The 23,038-nt window shown below is 41.0% G+C and overlaps 1 protein-coding gene across 1 annotated transcript in view; it reads left to right on the top strand.

Moving 5' to 3' along the window:
- Positions 1 to 21,124, top strand: part of LOC308103827 (uncharacterized protein) — a gene marked incomplete at its 5' end in the record, with an annotated part of 236,042 nt that extends 214,918 nt beyond the window's left edge. The window contains 15 exons of the mRNA XM_080454004.1: positions 5,518 to 5,733; positions 10,639 to 10,695; positions 11,245 to 11,351; positions 11,552 to 11,610; positions 11,709 to 11,845; positions 11,942 to 12,148; positions 12,711 to 12,935; positions 13,181 to 13,342; positions 14,695 to 14,873; positions 15,306 to 15,470; positions 15,781 to 17,178; positions 17,774 to 17,815; positions 18,029 to 18,094; positions 18,730 to 18,793; positions 20,005 to 21,124. Of these exons, the coding sequence (XP_080310130.1) occupies positions 5,518 to 5,733; positions 10,639 to 10,695; positions 11,245 to 11,351; positions 11,552 to 11,610; positions 11,709 to 11,845; positions 11,942 to 12,148; positions 12,711 to 12,935; positions 13,181 to 13,342; positions 14,695 to 14,873; positions 15,306 to 15,470; positions 15,781 to 17,178; positions 17,774 to 17,815; positions 18,029 to 18,094; positions 18,730 to 18,793; positions 20,005 to 20,078 (3,158 nt within the window). The 3' untranslated portion in view covers positions 20,079 to 21,124. The remainder of the gene's footprint in view (positions 1 to 5,517; positions 5,734 to 10,638; positions 10,696 to 11,244; positions 11,352 to 11,551; positions 11,611 to 11,708; positions 11,846 to 11,941; positions 12,149 to 12,710; positions 12,936 to 13,180; positions 13,343 to 14,694; positions 14,874 to 15,305; positions 15,471 to 15,780; positions 17,179 to 17,773; positions 17,816 to 18,028; positions 18,095 to 18,729; positions 18,794 to 20,004) is intronic.
- Between the last annotated feature and the right edge of the window lie 1,914 nt (positions 21,125 to 23,038).

Consider the following 23,038-nt stretch of genomic DNA (forward strand, 5'->3'; position numbering starts at 1 on the left):
AAGGAATTTGGTTGAATATTATATGTTTTCACCATACCAAAAACATTTGTGACCAGCATGACAATGGTTCGGGCAACCACACTAAATATCGTTGTTTGCAAAGAATAGAACATTCATTAGTGATACAAGTATACCTGCAGACAGGATTGTAGCTACAAATCCTGGGCCCCCGATACCTGGCTCCAAGGCCCCCTAATAATATTAGTTAAAATGACACATTAAACTTTAAGGATGCACTGATACCACTTTTTCATGACTAAGTATGAGTAGTTTGGAATCTGCCTGTAATTCTGGGTTATGAGATCTAAAAAGCCAACGCATCCCTCCCTAAGTAAATTTTACAATGTCTTGTGAGAGTGCGGACTAGTCGACACCAACTCTGGACTCCTGGATTGCTGCCCTCCACTCCCTCCTTTCCAGCATCAGGGTCCGGAGCTCTCCAGTGTTGCTAGCTCCTCTGTCACACTGCAGTGTGTCTACGTAGTAGGTTGTGCGCCTCCTTCCCCTCCTAGTTGTCCCTTGGGGTGGCTCCCATAGTGTCAGTTTGCTCGCCATCATCACCTGATACATAACTAATACACTGTGCAATATTAATATCAACTGAACAGTTAAGTTTCTGGAAAACAAACACAATTCTAAATTCTCTTCTGCCACAACACAACAGCACAATAATTCTCCAAAAACACCAAAAAGTCAGATAAAGTTGAAACACACTAACTGAATATTTTTCAAATAAAGGTTTGGGGAAAGCATGTTTTGAAGGACTAAATATATTACGTTCACAGTACAATAATAGCATAATGTATCCTTCTAGACCCGACAACTACTGCTACAACAAGACAAAATACTACAGCCAACACCACCACTACCATAAAAACAACAGCAACAACACCACCACTGCCGCCACCAACAACAACCAGAACAACACCACCATCAAAAACAACGCTGTTGACAACACCACCACCAACAACAACAACAACAAAAAAACAGAACACTACAGTCATAACGACACCAACTTCGGTAACCTGTAAGTAACTAACAATGAATTTGGTTGAATATTATATGTTTTGACCATACCAAAAACATTTGTGACCAGCATGACAATGGAATAATGTTAAATAAATAAAAACAACGGCAAAAAAACTAAAAACAAGATAGAATATTGTTGTTTGCAAAGAATAGAACATTCATTAGTGATACAAGTATACCTGCAGACAGGAATGTAGCTACAAATCCTAGGCCCCCGATACCTGGCTCCAAGGCCCCCTAATAATATTAGTTAAAATGACACATTAAACTTTAAGGATGCACTGATACCACTTTTTCATGACTAAGTATGAGTAGTTTGGAATCTGCCTGTAATTCTGGGTTATGAGATCTAAAAAGCCGACGCATCCCTCCCTAAGTAAAGCTTTACAATGTCATGTGAGAGTGCGGACTAGTCGACACCAACTCTGGACTCCTGGATTGCTGCCCTCCACTCCCTCCTTTCCAGCATCAGGGTCCGGAGCTCTCCAGTGTTGCTAGCTCCTCTGTCACACTGCAGTGTGTCTATGTAGTAGGTTGTGTGCCTCCTTCCCCTCCTAGTTGTCCCTTGGGGTGGCTCCCACAGTGTCAGTTTGCTCGCCATCATCACCTGATACATAACTAATACACTGTGCAATATTAATATCAACTAAACAGTTACTTTTCATTACTTGGAAAACAAACACAATTCTAAATTATCTTCTGCCACAACACAACAGCACAATAATTCTGCAAAAACACCAAAAAGTCTGATAAAGCTGAAACACACCAACTGAATATTTTTCAAATAAAGGTTTGGGGAAAAACATGTTTTGAAGCACTAAATACATTACGTTCACAGTACAATAATAGCATATGTATCCTTCTAGACCCGACAACTACTGCTACAACACGACAAAATACTACAGCCAACACCACCACCACCATAAAAACAACAGCAACAACCCCACCACTGCCACCAACAACAACAAGAACAACACCACCATCAAAAACAACGCCGTTGACAACACCACCAACGACAACAAAACAGAACACTACAGTCATAACAACACCAGCTTCGGTAACCTGTAAGTAAATAACAAGGAATTTGGTTGAATATTAATATATATAATATGTTTTGACCATACCAACCACATTTGTGACCAGCATGACAATGGAATAATGTTAAATAAATAAAATTAACATAATAAAAATAATATCTAAAAACATGATATAGAATATCGTTGCTGGCAAAGAATAGAACATTTATTAATGATACAAGTATACCTGCAGATAGGAATGCGGCTACACATCCTGGGCCCCCGATACCTGGCTCCAAGGCCCCCTAATAATATTAGTTAAAATGACACATTCAACTTTAAGGATGGACCGATACCACTTTTTAGACGGGTGACGAAGTCCCGTCTCTACAAACAGCTTTGAGGCATTTGGCCTTAGCCCCGCCCCCCTATAAAACATTTGGGGAGTGCACGCCCACAATTCAACGTCAGAGACAGAGAGACAGAGAGAACTGCATTTCAAGGCCAGACACAGTCTGGTCAGGTCGCTAATCTGCCATGAACGCGAGGCTGAGCTGGCCTGCGCTGTTGCCCTATCTCTGCAGTCTGCAGCCAGCGAAATTAATACATTTTACATGCACTGCTAGGTTGGATTGGATATGCTACTTGTCTTAGTTGGATTAAACCCAAACAAGTGGCTCAATATTAGCCACATATTCTTGCTAGTCAAAACCTCTCCCTCCGCTGTATAGCTCCGACAGCGGAGGGAGAGGTTCCGTAGGGGCTATGTCGTGCGCAGTAAATAGCATATCTACAAGCTCACAACGCATCATGAATAGGACGCGTTGTGAGCTTGTAGATCTGCTATTTACGGCATGCAACACCAAGTATGTTGTGCTCCGTTCCCCCTCTCATTAATTTATGACTTAAAGTAGCACGGATTTACCACTCTGAAGCAGAGATGGGGACTCCAGTTGGGGACTCTGGACTTTTTTTGGATAAATAAATGAATGAAACTTCCACTCCCCTGTCCCCTCCCACAAAGAAACCTCCGCTCCAGTGCGCACTGCGCGGAGCTGGCTCCCAACCGGCTTCAGTCAAGCTGCTTCGTGCTGCTCATTAACGTAAACATGGAGAGGCGAGCACAACAGCTGCTGTGTGTGTGTGGCCGCCGCGGCCTTTCATCATATATATTTATAAGAAAAAAATATCAAATTAAAAAAACGGCCAATAACTCGATTTTTAAAAACAAAGTTCGAATCTTGTGCCATCGAACGAAGCTTCGAATATTCGAGATATTTGGGTCAGCCCTAATATACACACACACACACACACACACACACACACACACACACACACACACACACACACACACACACACACACACACACACCGTATATCTAGGTGTGCCCTGGGATCTTTTGGCTATGCCAGGTGTGCCTTGGCACCAAAAAGATTGAGAAACACAAGAATCAATATATCAACCAATAACTGTTCTTGGTTGATATATTGATTCTTGTACCACACCTCCTCAAGTCCATCTGTGCTTATTACCAAGATGTTTTACTGTACCAATTCTTAATAGTTAAATATTGCAATAGAATCCCAATCAATTGTAATGTAAACATTACAAATGTAATAACAAATTCTAAACAACTTCTTATCAGGTAACAACTACATATTCTTGTAACTCATGTCTTGCATTACCAATGCTGGCCAAATCAATCAACTACATGTCAGAAAACACAAGCATCACACATCCCACTACCCACTACATGCCTGACCTCGCAAAAAAAAAAACTCCCACTGACGTAAAGGGACTGACCTGCTTCACACTGTCACCCGTCTACACATGACATCTTACGTCATACTTCCTTGTTCATGACTAAGTATGAGTAGTTTGGAATCTGCCTGTAATTCTGGGTTATGAGATCTAAAAAGCCGACGCATCCCTCCCTAAGTAAAACTTTACAATGTCATGTGAGAGTGCGGACTAGTCGACTCTGGACTCCAGGATTGCTGCCCTCCACTCCCTCCTTTCCAGCATCAGGGTCCGGAGCTCTCCAGTGTTGCTAGCTCCGCTGTCACACTGTATCTACGTAGTAGGTAGTGCGCCTCCTTCGCCTCCTAACTGTGCCTTGGGGTGGCTCCCACAGTGTCAGTTTTCTCGATACATAACTAATACACTGTGCAATATTAATATCAACTGAACAGTTACTTTTCATTACTTGGAAAACAAACACAATTCTAAATTCTCTTCTGCCACAACACAACAGCACAATAATTCTCCAAAAACACCAAAAAGTCTGATAAAGCTGAAACACACCAACTGAATATTTTTCAAATAAAGGTTTGGGGAAAAACATGTTTTGAAGCACTAAATACATTACGTTCACACTACAATAATAGCATATGTATCCTTCTAGACCCGACAACTACTGCTACAACACGACAAAATACTACAGCCAACACCACCACCACCAAAACAACAGCAACAACACCACCACTGCCACCAAAAACAACAAGAACAACACCACCATCAAAAACAACGCTGTTGACAACACCACCAACAAAAACAACAACAAAACAGAACACTACAGTCATAGCAACACCAACTTCGGTAACCTGTAAGTAAATAACAAGGAATTTGGTTGAATATTATATGTTTTGACCATACCAACCACATTTGTGACCAGCATGACAATGGAATAATGTTATATAAATAAAAACAACGGCAAAAATCTAAAAACATGATATAGAATATCGTTGCTGGCAAAGAATAGAACATTTATTAATGATACAAGTATACCTGCAGACAGGAATGCGGCTACACATCCTGGGCCCCCGATACCTGGCTCCAAGGCCCCCTAATAATATTAGTGAAAATGACACATTAAACCTTAGGGATGCACTGATACCACTTTTTCATGACTAAGTATGAGTAGTTTGGAATCTGCCTGTAATTCTGGGTTATGGGATCTAAAAAGCCGACGCATCCCTCCCTAAGTAAAACTTTACAATGTCATGTGAGAGTGTGGACTAGTCGACACCAACTCTGGACTCCTGTATTGCTGCCCTCCATTCCCTCCTTTCCAGCATCAGGGTCCGGAGCTCTCCAGTGTTGCTAGCTCCGCTGTCACACTGCAGTGTGTCTATTTAGTAGGTTGTGCGCCTCCTTCCCCTCCTAACTGTGCCTTGGGGTGGCTCTCACAGTGTCAGTTTTCTCGCCATCATCACCTGATACATAACTAATACACTGTGCAATATTAATATCAACTGAACAGTTACTTTTCATTACTTGGAAAAAAAAACACAATTCTAAATTCTCTTATGCCACAACACACAATAATTCTCCAAAAACACCAGAAAGTCTGATTAATGTGAACCACACCAACTGAATATTTTTCAAATAAAGGTTTGGGGAAAAACAAGTTTTGAAGCACTTTTATACATTACGTTCACATTACAATAATAGAATGATCTATCCTTCTAGACTCGACAACTACTGCTGCAACACGACAAAATACTACAGCCAGCACCACCACCACCATAACAACAGCAACAACACCACCACTGCCATCACCATCAATAACAACAACACCACCATCAACTACAACACCGACGACAACTGCACAGGCGGAAACAACACCACCAACAACAACAACAACAACAACAACACCACCAACAACAACAACTACACCTAAAACTGGTAAGTATTACAAAATAAAGTTCTGGATACAAATATTTGTATATAAGAAACATGTTATTATTACTGGGGGCACGGTGGCGCAGTCAGTAGCGCTGTCGCCTCACAGCTAGAAGGTCCTGGGTTCGTTCCCGCAGGGAACGCTGTGGGCACTGGGGGTTTCTTCTCTCATCCGCGTCATCAGTGCCCATACCCTAGGTGGGGTTGGCGAAAGGGCCTCTCTGTGTTGAGTTTGCATGTTCTCCCTGTGTCTCCTAGGGTAGGTACCCTCGCAAAACCATGCAGTAATCCTGGTCACTATACTGCCTCCCCCTGGCCAGCCGGGGCGCCTGATGGAGGGGAAAGGAACTGGTTGGAATAACGTGTTCCTTCCACGCGCTACGTCCAACCAGGGAAACTCTCCCCTCTCAGGTGATAAGAAGGTCAGTTGGCTCTCATGCATTGAAGGAGGCATGAGCTCGGCCCTGGCCTCCCTAGGTTGGCAGAGGGAAGGTAGTGCCCAGGATTATATAGACAATTTGCACTGGGTGTAAAAAATGGGGTTACGAAATCGTGGGATAACATTTTTTAAATAAAAATATATATATAATATATAATAAAAAAAAAATATATAGTTAGTTATTCTCTACAAATGCTAATAATTGGATGGATATTGAAAAAAAAAAAAAAAATGTAAATTTCGACTAGTCGACTAGTCGACTACTACTTGGTCAAATGAGTCGACTAGTAAAAATCATTAGTTATGAATGCCCTAGTGTGCGCGCGCGCGCATGTGTGTGCATGCGTGCATGCTTGACTGTGTTTGTTGGGATGGAGGGTACATGGCAGGTGCTCTCCAGTTGGTTCCTCTAGCTACGTTTTAACTGAGTAAATGTCATTTCCTGTGGTTTGATGCATATCCTACTGTATGTAAGGGCTTGCAACTCTGTTTGGCTATACTTGAGACAGTATGATATATTGGAGACAGAGTACTCTTATCAGTTTAGAATGGGGCATTTTATATGCTAACGATGGTGGCACCAACAAAGTTTTTTAGTAATCCTAGGTCTGTCTACTGCTTTTTGGCTCAGGTAAGGTAAGACTAGCTGTCAGCAAACCGATCAACACAAGTTTCTCTACATATCTTTAAGAAAATCCACCAATTATAGACTTGTATTGAATGTCGTAATCTCACTGTTTCATGAGGCGATGGACGGCGCATACAGCCCATCGGTAAGTGTGACAAGTGTCCTTTGGAACAAATTATATACAACACACGTGTATACAATTTGAGTGTTCCGAAATAGGAGATGCAAATGAATAATATGTATGTGAGAACTTGATGATCCCCATAAAAACTTACTGCCTAGATTGAGCCTGAGTGAACTGACTTTTTGGCTAAACAAGTAGCAGAAAAAGACACATTTATCATTGTTCTTTTGAGGACTTATTATTTTGTGAGTATTATTATTTACATTAATTTCTTTGGTGACAGAACACAGGTTCAACAGTTAAAATTATGCCAAAGTTTTGCCATGAGTGTGTTTTCTGCTCCTCTTTTAGATTTGTCAGTCGTCGTTCAGATCAAGCTGAGTATGTGTCTTGCCCTCTTCTTATTCTTATTACATACCAGTCCTCGTGTTTCTACAGAGGTTCATCTACTTTTGTCGCATGACAGCCAGTAGTCTCACTTAGCCAGACCATTGATATCTTTGCCTATCTCTGCCTACCACTCGTCTGACTCTGGATACATCTAAATTCATTGTATGGACTTGGACGACTGGTGAAAAAATTACACCCACTGCACGCCTTTACCACACCAACTGAATGCCTTCCCCTATGCCAGTTTTTTTTTATCTCAGAATTTGTAATGGCAGTCTGACGATTCTAATATAGTTAGGTAAATTCTAGTGGCAGACTAGTAAAATGTCTATTGATTTGTCATTCTATAAATCTCCTGTCGTATGTACATGAAAATGATTATTCATGTACAAAAACAAAAAACTCTGGAATGTAATGGATCAATTAGAATGCCAACCTGATCTTCTATCATTTCTGTACTATCTAACTGTATTTTATCTTGATTTTTGATATTAAACCAAAAATGTTCATAGGTCAGATCCCTTGTGAATGGTGAGAAATGTGCCGTGCAACATAATATTGCAGGTTTGGTGAAATCATCAGGTGTCATATTGTGCAACCTCATAACTAAATCGTTGTCACAGAGGTCCCAACAATAATGCCAATCAGTGGGCTTCCCCTCACTGACAGATAAATTGTAAAGCCCCAGTGCTGGACATGATATGAATATGCCATCACTGGAACAATTCAATTTAACACTGAAATTGCAAAGCAAATCTCGTCCCATTAAGTTAACAGGGCACACAGTAGGAGACAAAAATTAGTGTTCAAATCTGATGTCACCATATGCTACTGACAAAGGTTGTGTAATTGCTTCTATACACGGTTCACCTGAACCTATAACACTCAAAACGAATTGGAGGCCTTGTCTACGGTACTGGAAAGACACATGAATGTTTATGACGCAGCCATAGGGGCACTGGCAACTGAGGTGAATGAAATCAAAACAATTTCTTTGCAAAACAGGATGGCTTTAGATATCATGCTCGCAAGTAAAGGAGGAACGTGCCAAGTAATATCACAGGAATGTTGCTCGTTTGTATCAGATCCCACAAAGGCAATTACCAAATTACATGAAGATACCCTAGCTGGGGTAAGTGAATTACACAAAAACCACGGAGGGGAATTCTGGGGGATTTTCGAAAATTGGTTTGGGGGAATTGGAAACACATTAACACGTACTCTGATTTTGATTGTCACTACCATAATTGTGCTATTCTTGGCGTTTGTGTGCATCTCTGCCTGCATTAAAGCAGTAATGGCAAGGATCGTTGGAACATCATCTGAGGTAATAGTGCAACCCCAGCCAAGACCACAGTGGGTGCCACCTTTCAACAATAACGATATTATTTAAGCTATGGGGAAGAGGGGCTAGGGATGGAAATGTTTTTTTTTGTTTATGTGAATTTTCTAGATGTGGGTTTATTTTAATTTGGATGTGGAGTGTTGTATTTTCTTTGTGGTGACTGACATGCTTTTTCCCTCCCACTGACTGCAGGCCATATGGTGGTCGCTCAAAAAGACAAATACAATGAGGGCCGTTTAGGAATTTCCTTTAAAATCAATACAAAAGATATTAAGATAATAAGGTTTTCGCCTAGATTTGTGGTCAGATAAGTGAAGGGTGGTGAACAATTTTTAGAATGTCATACTGTTTAACTCTTACCCTGCCAGAGTTTTTTCAGAACAGTCTGTAGCCTCTGCCAGGGTTTTGACCGATTTTGGTACCTTTTCGCATAGCCACAAAATATTTTTCTCAAGTATGATTGATCCCCAGAAAATTTCTAATCACAGATGAGATTCAGGTGTGGTTTCACAAATGTCAACGAGGTCAATTTGACCTTGTTGTCATGTGTTGTTTGATGTTTGAAAATAGCTCAAAACCAGTGGTTTCAAACCAAAAAACATTGTGAATTGTTTGTCCGTTTCAATTTTAACATTGAAGTGGATGGAGCAGCAAATCTTTGGAAATTGTTATCTCCTTATTCGTTTGGAATATCGAAAAGGTGTCAATACTAAATAATTAGAGAATCTTTTTAGATTTTTTTTTTTTTAGAATTTTTTTTTTCTTTTTTTTTTTTTCAAGACGTTTTTAAACGTCTTTGGCAGGCAACAGCTAATTTCTCAAAGACGTTTATAAACGTCTTTGGCAGTTATAGAGTTGTTAAGTGACTATGAGATATAGTCAAAGGACGGATTGTAATGGCAGTCTGACGATTCTAATATAGTTAGGTAAATTCTAGTGGCAGACTAGTTAGCTCCCCTGCTGAGAGAATAGCTGCGACGGTGACAGGGCTCTGTCACCTGTCAACAGAATGTCATGTGTCTATTATAGTTTTTCCTCTGAGTTTTGCTGAAATGGCCTTTTAAGGTGTTTAGTGTGATGCACTATTCTATCCCTTGTGCCCATGTAAGGACATGTGTTACTACTGAATTGTAAGTCTATTTTCCCCCTCTTGACTTGTATAAAAGAGGGTAGCAAACTGAATGAAGGGGCTGGTTTACATACATTGCTGTGTAGGACAGACGGGGATCTCCTGAATAAATGGTGATTGTGTCTCAACACTTCTCGAACCTCTGCTTTATTATTGGGTAATTGATACTTAATATAAGTTATCAATTTATCTATAACAAATTATTACCACCCTCCTCTACCCCAAACAGAATTAGAACGTCACCAGATCACTGAAAGTCTGGCTACGTGAGAATAGACAGCCAGTAATATGCAAGGATAATTCTGTATTTGAATAAATAGGTAATAGATACACAGTAAAATGTGTTAATTTAACTTTAACCCATAAGGATCCTTTTGGTTACAGTCGTAATAAATAATAGATAGTTAATAATTGAACCAATGAAAGAAAATTTGACATACAGTAATCGGAAATGTCTTTGGTAATGCGAATAAAAGGACTTCCACTATATGTACTTCAGACTGCTGAGCGACAGTCTCTCTCACACCATGATTTGAATGATTTGCACACGTCACTCATGAGTGAATGTCACTGGTATCAAGTATTCTCATGCTTTAGATGAGAAATTTATGCCTGCTTTTTAATGGCCGATTTCATCAAGGAAAGGAAGACCACAGACTTCCTTCCTTGCAGGCATTGCAACTACTGTTTGTTAATTGTATATACTGTATGTCTTGTAAGTAAACTAACTCAAAAATGAAAGACAGACGGACAATTTAATGATTCATGGGAACACATGTGGTTGGGGGTGGGGGGGGTACATGAACTCTGCTCTTATAATGGTTCCTATGCCTATGAATAAATGTCATTACAGATTCAACTACTGCTGCACAGGTCCCTACAGTTCCACAGCCGGAAACAACAACAACCAGTAAGTGTTTAAAAAACATTGCGGGGTGGGGTACATGAACTCTCTTATAATGGTTCCTATGCCTATGAATAAATGTCATTACAGATCCAACTACAACAACCATTAATTGTTTAAAAAACATTGCCCCCCCCCCATTTATACTTACGTTGTACACTTATGCTGTATGACAGTGTCTACCGCCCGACAGCGATGATATTCATACTTTCCTGAGTATGACATAAGAGCAAATTGTCCACCGTGGGAATGTATATCGTTGCTGTCGGGCCTCTTATTTCCATATTTTAATAAAAAATGTATGTACTTTTTGTGTTTTTTTGTAAATTAACGCCGTACTTGATCATACTACAGCGTCACACTAAAAGAATAACAATGTATCTGATCTACTACAACCTCGAAACATGCTATTCATTTATTTTTATCCTGAAAAGTAACAGTATAGTAACTCCTTAGTTTTGGAATGACGAGGTTTCCACCCGACAGATACGATACGGTCAATTGCATACACGACAACGCATGCAACTACTGTCTTTGATTTTTTCCTTCACTCAGAATTTGACGTGGACTTGTCAGTTAGGCTTAAAAGGCCTTTCACAGAGGAGTTAAGAGATCCAAATACTTCAGAATTCAAAGACTTTCAAAAAGATATGGAGAACACGGTATGTGTGTGTGTGTGTGTGTGTGTGTGTGTGTGTGTGTGTGTGTGTGTGTGTGTGTGTGTGTGTGTGTGTGTGTGTGTGTGTGTGTGTGTGTGTGTGTGTGTTTTCTTTTAAAGGAAATCCAGTCTCATCTCCATTTCATTCAATTGTTTTTCATTTTTGCTATGTCCCTGTCATTAAAAGTATCATTTCATTTGCAGTTGACAAAACACTATGAAGGAATGTCAGGGTTCATTTCTATTACAGTAACAGGATTTAGGTACAGTATTTTACAGCAACAAATACAGCAATTTAGATGTAGGACTGTGTGACACATTTATGTTCTCAACTTTGCTCCTGGTTTGTTCTTACTAACAGACAAGGAAGCACTATTGTAACCTACGTTCTGCAAACATCAGAGTTTAATTCAACGGTAATAACCGGATTAAATACACAAGTCCCAAATGCCGTGGATGTGGATGCCGAGGTTTTCCCAGACGTTCCGACTGTTACAAGTAAGTTTCTAAAATAAGCTACAGAAAAATTATGTCATCAATTTGGAATCGGATTGAAAACAATATATCAACTGATCCTGTTCACATTTACTCAAGGTCCAAATCCAATCACCTTTCCGGCAAAAAAGTACACTGGTCAATCCATAACGGTGAGATGTGGGCCTCCTCCTGAGAACATGAAAGTTACTCGTAATCAGTGGAAATTCAATGGGAGGAATGCTGCAAGCATTGGAAGGTTTAAAGTCTCTCTTAGTGACCAGACCTCCAGTCTTACAATTGAGAACATTATTACTCATGATAGTGGTAAGTACCAATTGCTACCATGACTTTTAATGACCAATCAGAACTCAATATCAGCGCAATGCAACTACAGTTCTGTCATAAGGTTGAATAATACAACATTTGTTGTGTTCTGACTACTTCACCACATGTGCAGTTTGTTAAACGATTTTTTTTTAATGGATTGTGCCATTTCTGTCTACTTGCTCTGTGTCTCAGTGGCGTTCTGTGGCTAGCTCATAAAATTACCTGCCGATGACATGATGGGATTTCAGACCGGATTTCTGATTTAATTAACAAATAAATAAATCTGTGTGTGTGGGGGGGGGGGTCCCCTTTCTCCCTGCCTTTCCTGTGTCTGTCTCACCGTCACTAACAGAAATAAAGCAGAAATGCTCAAAATTTAGATTGAGTAGGCAGAAATGGTGCCACAATAATAATAATTAAAAAGATTTGGAATAATTTGGACTGAATATAGACAAGAGAGACCTGTTTACAATATTCTAGATCGTCTCTTTATACTGTAACTCACATGTAGAAGTTTCATTTGATTCATCAAATAATTCTGCCTTCATTTTTATCTCAGGGAATTATGAATGCAGCCTGGAAGGTACCGCAATGAGGTTCGTCCAGAAGGGAACCTTGAAACTTGATGTCATCAAACCAGCTCCCAACATACGAGCCAATCGCAATCTCAACATCCCCTGTCGGGAAGATCAAAAAATCGAACTTAAGTGTTGCGTGCAACATAGTCCTGCACTGGACTATAAAGTCCAGTGGAGGAACGTGAACGAAGAAGTCTTACCTTCAGGTAAGAATGAATTGGTGGAGCGCATCGGCGTCTTCCAGCCGGAACCATTTGCACGTCTTTCTCTCTCTCTATCCTCGGCTTCCTCTACTCTCTCTTATCTACTAAAGCCTAAAATGCCTAAAAATAGTATTACAATTTTTTTTTAAATAAATAAAGAATATCTCATCACAGTGCACTTCTGGGACAACAATAAAAGCTATACACACAGCTGCCTGTAATTCGCCAATATGATTACATATTCACAGATGTGGAACTGGATCAAGATTACTGCATCCACCACAATTACATAATGGAAAACTGCGGAGGAACGAGTGAAGACGAGAAAAGCTTTAAATGTAGATTGATCAACACTACACCCAATGAGACGATCTATGAGACGAAAACTACTCTGAAAATCTTCCGTGAGAGTAAGTAAAACTATTTCCTGTCTGCAGTTGGCCTGGGGTGGGAATTCAACCCAGGACCTTCCCACTGTACCACTAGGAAAAGTGCCAAAACCCTTTTAGGTAACACTTTACTTAAAGGCATACTAGGTAACGTTTTCAACAAAAATAAAGTTAAATTGTATATCTTTTGTGAGTGGCAAAAGTTTCACAACACCCACTCCATGAATTTCACCCCCGGAAGCCTTTTATTTATATATTTACTATTGAACGGTGAAGGGGGGGACTTTCCCGGGGAAATGACGTCATCTGGCCGGAAAACGGAGGCGGAAATGCACTGGTTTCCTGTTTGGCCAGGAACTACCGCAACGGTTTCCTGTTTGGCCAGGAACTAGCGCGCTAATAACAAAAAGGAACCTCACGCTGATTTTAAGAGAATGTAGGATTGGAAGATCGAAAAAGAACAGAAAAAGAAAGCACAGCTCATGGTAACTAATGCTCCACTGGCTAAGAGAAACGATCCGTAGATAGTATAAAACAATTAAAAGATCGCTTTTTGAAACGCTTCCGGCTTCCGGTGAAAACGAATGGAATTCTGGGTAATCGAGGACTACGGAAATTGTATGCAGTGACGGTAGTGACCAGCAGAGGTTGCTAAAAATCGTTATTTGTGATTTTGCATTGTACAACTTTAAAGGACGCGTCTATAATGCATTATAATCACATTTATAACACATTGTAATGCACTTATAAGGCATTATAACACTCGTTATAAAGGTTTATAATTATGTATGACAACTTATTACAACGTTTATAACGTATTTCAAGTGCTGGTCATAATGCATTATAAGCTCAGTGGAACAGCACATTATAGCTACCTTAACCTAGCTATTTATAAAGTGTCTTTGTTAGAAGTTGTTTTAAACATTTATAACGAGTGTTATGAAGCATTATAAGTACATTTTAATGCATTATGATGCATTATAATGCATTATAAATGTGATTATAATGCATTTTAGACAAAACCTTTAAGTAAAGTGGTACCTGGTAGGGATAATGTGCTGTTCCACTGAGTTTATAATGCATTATGACCAGCACTTATAAATGATATTATTATAAGTTATGATACTTCATAACCCTTGTTTTAAGTTGTTATGCATAATTATAAACATTTATAACAAGTGTTATAATGCCTTATAGGTGCATTATAATGTGTTATAAATGTGATTATAATGCATTATAGACACAACCTTTAAGTAAAGTGTTACCCAATTGGTAAATAGAAATTTAATTATTATTACTATTATCATGTATTATTGTTGCAGTCGTCATTCATTTTGCATGGAAATAACTGCATACTTTGCACTTGGCACAAGGTCCTACGTGTAAAGATGAGGAGAATGGTAGTGGACGAGAAGGAGACATATCAGAAAGACCATGTGGTCGCGGCCAGGCGGGAACAATAGTTGCCCGATGTGAGACCAGTGGAGAATGGACACTTCTGGAGGATAGTTGTATTGTAATAGAAATTCAAGATCTTCTGACTATATCACAGGTAGAATAACCCATTAATGTTTTAATCTTTAAAGGGAATACCATTACATGAAGGGGAATCACTTACACCAGTGGTTCTCAAAATGGGCTCTGAGGACCCCCAGGCGTCCTCGAGGGTGTTCCAGGAGGTCCCCAGCGAAATTAGTTAATATAACCCATACCCTATCGGATATTTGAAAATAGCTGATCTACAAGCTCACAACGCGTCACGATGCGACTCGTGTAAATCGCTCTGGATTAAGAGTGTCTGCTACTGCCGAAATTGTAAATTGTAAATTGTTTGTTGTTAGCTTGTAGATCAGGTACTTTCCAAAAAAACTTTTTATATGTGGGTCAAGAATTTGGGGGTCCTTGACCTAAAAAAGTTTGAGAACCACTGGTATAACAGAATGCTCTTGGTTGGTACCATGCAATTAATGTTTGATTCTTTCAGGATTTGGATGAGGAGACAATTCCAGATTTTGTGAGGAATCTAACTAAGACGACACAAGCACTGCAAACAGAAATTACTGATTCGAGTGCAACCATATCTGCTATTATAAACATCCTGGGCAACATTGCAGAGGAAGCTGTTGATGTCAATAAGCCTGTCATGACGGTAAGCGGGTGGAAGATATCCCCATATAGCCTCGCCTTCAGCTCAAAAAAATATATTCATAAAAATGATGGAGTATCTCTGATACAGCGGACCCAGAACACTGCTTGTTTTAATTTTAATGAATATATGAAACACTAGATGAATGACCTGATGAAATAGGGAAGTGTTCATCACTAAGCACCAAATTGAGAACCACTGGAGCTTTATTATGCCAGTTAGTACTTTGCTTAAGGTATTAAGCAATATTTTGTAGCTCGAAACAAGATAAACATGTTTATACCCTAACAGAGAAATGCTGTTTTGTCTGCAGGATATCTTGGAAATAGTTGATGTCATCATTGCTGAAGCAGCAACAGAATCCTGGGTCATTCTGAACACCAACGAAACCCTCAACGCCAGCTCACAGTTTCTAATTGCACTGGAATCTATCAGCGACGCCTTGGAGGGGGAGTTTAACATAACAACCGACCTCATCCTGCTGAACAGAGCAAGATTCAACTACTCGTACAAGGCAGACATTAACTCTAGTGTCGCCCTCGACATTCTAAACACCGGTGCTACCAACCTCTTCATTACCACCATTGTCTTCGCCCTCAACAACATCCTGCCTCCCAGGAATGCCAGCTTCAACGCCAGCAGCTTCAATACCGCCAGCAACGAAACCAGCTATGAGAACACCATCAATGGCAAAGTGCTGATGGTCAAGCTGAACACAACAGTTGAAAATGTGATAATACGTTTTGACAAACAAAACACATCATTGACATTGAGCCCACAGTGCGTCTTCTGGAACTTCGCACTCTTTGATAACCTTGGCGGATGGGACCACGAGGGGTGTACTTTTGTGTCAGATATAAATGATACCGTCACCTGTAACTGCACCCACCTCACCTCCTTCACAATTCTTATGTCAATTGACATTCCCTTAGAAATTAAAGCTTTACTGGACATAATCTCGTACATTGGCGTAGGGATATCAATGGGATGCTTGGTCATTTGTCTCATCGTTGAGGGAGTCGTTTGGAAAGCCATGACCAGAAACAGCACCTCATACATACGTCATGTTTGTATTGTGAACATTGCGGTGTCTCTGCTCATTGCAAACATCTGGTTCATCATTGGATCAGCAATTGCGGACAACCCCCTTGAAAATCCAGGGCAAGATTACAGAGTTCCAGTCGCTCCATGCACCGCAGCAACATTTTTCATACACTTTTTCTACCTTGCCCTGTTCTTTTGGATGCTTGTGTCTGGCCTTCTCCTGTTTTACCGAACCATCATGGTCTTCTCCAACATGTCCAAATCAACCATGCTGGCCATCAGTTTCTGTGTGGGCTACGGAGGCCCTTTAATTATAGCAGTTGTCACCATTGCCTCTACAGCGGGCAGCAGTGGCTACATCAGAGAATACAACGCTTGTTGGCTAAACTGGCACAAGACGAAAGCCCTCCTTGCGTTTGTGATTCCTGCCTTGACCATTGTTTTTATAAACTTCCTAATTCTAATCGTGGTCTTGTACAAAATGCTGAGGAGAGGTGTCGGGGATTCTGCCCAGTCAGAGGAAAAGAATGCGGTAGTGGTCATTGCAAGATGCTTGGCCATTTTGACTCCTTTCTTTGGATTGACCTGGGGTCTGGGAGTGGGAACTATGACAGCTCCAACAAATACTGGAATCCATATTGCCTTCGCATTCTTCAACTCATTACAGGTATAGCAAAAAAATACAATAAACGAGGAAAATGTATATACTGTAATAGGTCACATTCATACACTTAATGATGAATTAAGTCATACATTAATTATTCATGAATTTATCATGAACTCATCATTAATTCCTGGTCCTTGCCATTAACTAATGGTGAACTTAACCATATATCATTAGTTAAGGACGTTATTCCACAGTTCCACTTCTATGCGCAGGATGAGTGGCCGTAGGTGGGTAGGAGTAGCGAGGAAAGTCGCTCTCTGAACGACCACCATAGACTGACCTTCCTTGTTACTCCTACCCACCTATGGGCATAGAAGTAGTACTGTGGAAAAACATCCTTAACTAATGATATATTACACAGTCCATAGTGAATTCACATGGTGTTTAAAAACAAGCCAGGTCTCAAAGTGGTGTTGGACTTTGTTAGAACCTTGGGTTGTATGCTGTACACTGAACGAAGTGATAACATCATAACTAATCAGCATTATGGCAACATTTTTAACCAAATAATGATTGGGTATGGATTTATGCTGTACATTACTATACTGCTGTATACCATCAGAAATAAAACACTTTTCTTTATTTTTTCATTTAGGGTTTCTTCATTTTAGTGTTTGGGACACTGTTGGATTCAAAGGTATGTTGAGTATACTATATCAAATACACTGTATTTGGTTAAAATACAGTGTATTTTTTATATAGTTTAGTATGTATCTGTATGTTCTGTATTTAATAGAGAACATACAGATACATACTAAACTATATCAAAATAAAATATTTGTTTTATAAAGTTACAACAAATTATGTATTTTATGTTTCTTGTACAACATTCATAACATTCTGCCTACAGATCCGAGCTGCCTTATTAAGAAGGGTACCTGCAGGAAGCACAGGCCCAGGCTCTAATCAAACAGGAGTAAGTGCATTTGAAAACCTTTTGAAGTGTCACAACAATAGTTTTTATACCACAGTTAGTTCCACTAGAACCAGTTTGCTATTTGGTTCTCTTTTGCAGTTTTTCCCCATTTTCTCCCAATTTAGTCACTCACTGCTGGTGTGAATTTGGCCTAATGTGCGCTGTCGACCAATAGCAACACTTCTTTGACTGTATTGACCTCGGAATGGAGCAAGCATTTTAGCTTTGTCTCATAATCCTATTTAGAAAAATGTATCTGAATATAAATTGAAACATAAAAGAGAGTTAGCTACGAGGAAAGTAGATGGCAAACTGTCTCCTACTCTCCTCCATTGAACAGCGCTTTCTTCTGTCACAAGTAAAATGCCAAGCTACATGCACCTCACACCAAGTGGAGTATAATTTGGTCACGAAGCTTCTGGTCCCACAAGGACATGCAAATTAATGTCGCTATGACAATTTTGGTTGTGTATCTGCACTAGTAACCCTACCCACCAAACAGGCACCCAGAACAACCAGTAGGAGTCGATAGCTGATAACTCTGATAACTGTCATGGAGAGTGCCGCTTTAATTATGTTTTGGCTTGCATTCTGTAAACATAATCCTTAATTACTGGTCCATGTTTTCCATACAGAGTACAAGTGGTGGTTTTTCTTCCTCTGGATTAAACTTCTTAAGGAGAATACGTGGAAGGCGAAGTAAGTTGCATCATGTTTAATAGATTCACTGATCTAAATTAAATATGTGCTGACCCCTGTTGTGAGTGTTTCAATATGCCAGATTCAATATGATGAAACAATTGGGAAAGACTCAATATTGAAGTATCAAGTTTTCTTTTCTTATTTTTAATATATAGCGTGTTTAAACAATTTTACGGATATATTAAAGGAGTTGTACACCCAAAAATTTATATATTTTCTATCAATTACACAACCCACAAAGCCTTGAATTCATTGAGATTTTTTGTTTTTGTCGCATTCCTGAGCCAATAATTTGATGAACGGGTCATCACATCGGTCAGTAGGAGACTCAATAGGACTCAAAACACTCATAAAATGATTGGCTCAGGAATGCGACAAATACAAAAAAATCTCCATGAATTCAAGGTTTCATCGGGTGTGTAATTGATAGAAAATAAGTACTTTTTGGGGTGTACTACTTTAAGAGAAAGGGGGGAAATTATCTCCTTACATTTTGGTTGCTTCTTTTGTGAAGGATAATTCTGGCCTTTTCAGCATGGGCATGGGTATGTATGTTTTGTCCAACATGACCATCAGTACCGATCTGAATGTCATAATTTTTGGTGGTGGCATGGAATTATCTTTAATATTGAATCTCCATGCTACTGCTTGAGTGTGTTCTTAACCACATCACTAAGTTATTTAGTGACGTAGTGAGTTATTTAGATTTTTGTGAGGTTGTAGTCTTCCCCCGCCTTTAATAATATGCCCAAAATTTAGAAGGCAGAGATAAAGTGGTTAAGAATTTAGCTTGATATTCAATTTATACTCTGTTGTTACTTGTTGTTTTCAAGCACCTCCAGGGGTCCTTGAGGCGGTTTCAGGGGGTCCCTAGCTACATTTGTTAATATAGCTTCACAATCAGTTTAACCACTTTCACCCTCCTACAGTATATACATTGGCTATTTGAAAATAGCCGATCTACAAGCTCACAAGGCATCGCCAGGGCCGGTGCTAGGCAATCTGGCGCCCTAGGCAATATTTTTCCGGCCACCCCCGTATCGCCGTAGTGAACTTGTACAGTACATCTGCTATTTTCTTTTTTTTTCTTTTTTTTATAACAAAAATATTGTATGGGGGACCCTGTGATAGATATAATGTGATAGACCACTGATAGATATTTTGCAGATTGAATGAGCCATTTTACCAAACCATTTTTTGTTCTCCAGATATCTACCATGTGTCAGGAGCCGGAAACACAAGCAGTTCTGGTCCGACGGAATCATTCATTAGTACCAATTAATGGCAGAGTTTATTAGCAATTAGCATGTTAGCAAAAAAAAAAAAACACTACAAAACTGGTCGCTATACTGAATGGATACGGTGGTGATTGGCTGCCTGCCCATGAATGGACGAGGAGCCCGCTGCCCACTATTGTTTTGGGGGTTGGGATTTTTTTGTCGGGTTGGGTTGTTTTGTTTTTTTTAGTCAGTGTTTTTCTAGGGGAGGCGAGATCGCACTTGGGGTGGCGGCCGCCACCCTTGCTTCTACAGTGAATACGCCACTGGATGGAGAGATGGGGAGACCCCTTTTACTCTATAGCAATGATTGCTATAGCCAGGGATATAGAGCTATTTAACACTTACTTTAACAAAGAAATATCACTTACATCACATGCCAATTGTAATTTACAAGGTTTGCTACAAGGTTCACCCCTTTGCGGGGTGTGGGTCAAGATGTCAATGGGGTGGGTGATGGGTAAGGATACAGTTAATTGAGAATCTGTCCAGAGCAAGGATGCAGCACAGTGGTCCTGGGCCACAACAAATCACTTTAAAACAGTGGTATTGAATGAAGTTAAATGGTATGGCATTTAACAGTATGAATTGTTCATCACATTGATTATTATTGTTCATAGCATTGCTGTTGGTCCAATGCAGTTGCCCACCAAGCTCCTGGGTGGCACACACCAGGTCCTTGGTTTGCACCCCAGTCCTGCAACAGCTCTGTGGACCAAGCCCAGGCCCAGGTCCAAGTGCGGCCAGAGGCCCGATAGAGTAACAAATTGGTCTGCCACTAGGCCTATATGTTAGTTGCACATGGGTGAGACTTGCTATGCCAGAATTAGGTTCAAGAGCTCCAAAAGCTACATCTTGGAGATGGGCTTGCTTCCTATCGCCAGGAGAGTAGTATAGGCACCCTTGGCCACCAGATTGTTGTTGTGTTTTAATGTGTGAACTTTGCTGAATATTGTATTTTATTTGTATTTATTTTAATGAATAATCTATTTTTTATGTCTATATATTATAAAATGCATATAACGTTGTGTAATTAAACAGCCTCAAAGTCTCTGTTGTTCAATTACTGTAGGGACAGTGTCCAGACAAATGTATCACAGTACACTCTCTGATGACGTGCAGTAGTATAAGTGGTATTTTTTAAGACATGGACCTTGTATAGTGGTGTGTTTCTGCAGTGACACTGTTTTCCATTACTATGATGGAGATGGTGATGCTCTTCATTACAGACTAGACAAACGTTGTGCACTGACAAAACTGTAAAGCATAAAACCCCTGTCCCATCAAATGTGAAAAACTGACGAGATACTACTGTAGATCTTTTATGCCAAGATCCTACCACATTAGTTCATGTGTGACAGCTCGCTGCTTTGGTGTTGATGATGATCATAACGGTGGGTAGCGTCTCCTAACGACATTTACATGTTACATTACACATCACCTTAGGTTACTGTCATGATTGATTGATTGAGTCGGACAAGCTTCCCAAGTACGAATAGTTAAGGGTCTACCGTCTACACCATGAATTTGAACTTTTCCTTCTTTTTTGTGTGTTTTTGGTCTCCCCTACCTCTCTTCTATCCCAAAAAATACCCCAGTTTGAGCACTCAGGCTTTCACAGCATATCTGGGGTTTTATGTAAATTGGTCTCAAAACAGGCCAAACTGATTTGCCTCCGCACGTGACGTCACAAGCGATACAATCCCTCCCGTTTTTCAGTTCCAACATAAAAATATATATTTGTATGTCTTTCCTTCGTAATGTACTTACATATGGGATAACATCGCCCCCTAGCGATGCACAGAGCACAATACATGGACTCCCGTTGCAATCTTATTGGATAGGGTCCTGTGACGCAAATCCGGTTTACCGGACGGGGTATAAAACCCCCCGCGTCACTGGGATACGCCCTCTTACTTCACTCTGCCTGCGAAAGCACACGAGCCATCGAGTCACAATCTCCGGAGAAACTAGGCCTCGAAATCCAGCTGATCCCAAAGCGAGGGCACTTGTGTCCACCACGGGCATTTCGAGTTACAGTTTCTGTTTTAATTAACACTCCCGTGTTTATCCTGCTTTATTACTTTCTTTCCTATCCTCTCCGTTTTCCATAACACGAGGCTCGAGCTAGCCTAGAAAGCTGGTTAGACCAGAAGCTAACAGCTACGGCTAGGCTAGGTAGCTACCTAGCCTTTGTTCTCGCCACGTGTCGGAGAAGAAGGAATGGAGGCGCCTCGGGCCTGCGGCCAACCAGGCTGCAGCCTCCTCGTCGCAGCACCAACGGTACACCAGCTGGAGCACCGGCTCAATAGAGCCACCGACCTAGCGGCCGAGTCAAGCAGCGGCGCTCCCCCCTACGCTCCCCTCGCCATGGGACTCAGAGCGTCGGCGGAGAGCGCAGGCCTTGGGGCCATGGGCCCACCACTACAAGCCGCTCCGACGCCCAGTGGTGTTACCGAGACGGTCCGACGCGAGGTTGCCTTCGGGGCATTAACCTCGTCACCGGTCCCCGCCAGTGCTGTCGTGGCCAGTTGGCCCCACTACGACAGCGGCGCCCCTCTCTCCCTCCCCGCCGACTCAGAGCCTCTCTACTCAGAGACGCCAGAGGGCAGCGTCTGGTCCGACTTCATCGAGATCTACGGACTAGACGTAGACGACGACATGGATGAAGGTGGGGAGGAGGAGGATGAAGGGGACATCACCTCCAACCGAGAGGCCCAGGAGATCGCCCTGACCATCCCGGGACCGGCCGATCCTCCTGGTCCCACAGAGGGGACCTCTGCCGAGGACACAGAGCCCCCCGAGCCCTTCTCGGCCACGGAGTTGGCCACTACCTTCAGACGGGCCATCGCCAGGTGCTGCCTTGATAGCCACGAGCTGTGAGTGGAGCATCGCCTCGGAGCTGATACGTCTCCCACTAACGGCGGACAACCTGGTCCTTGGCTGCCGGCGCGAGGTCGCCTCC

This window comes from Gymnoscopelus braueri, assembly GCF_963280865.1.
Source record: "Gymnoscopelus braueri genome assembly, chromosome: 16".
Classification (NCBI taxonomy): domain Eukaryota; kingdom Metazoa; phylum Chordata; class Actinopteri; order Myctophiformes; family Myctophidae; genus Gymnoscopelus; species Gymnoscopelus braueri.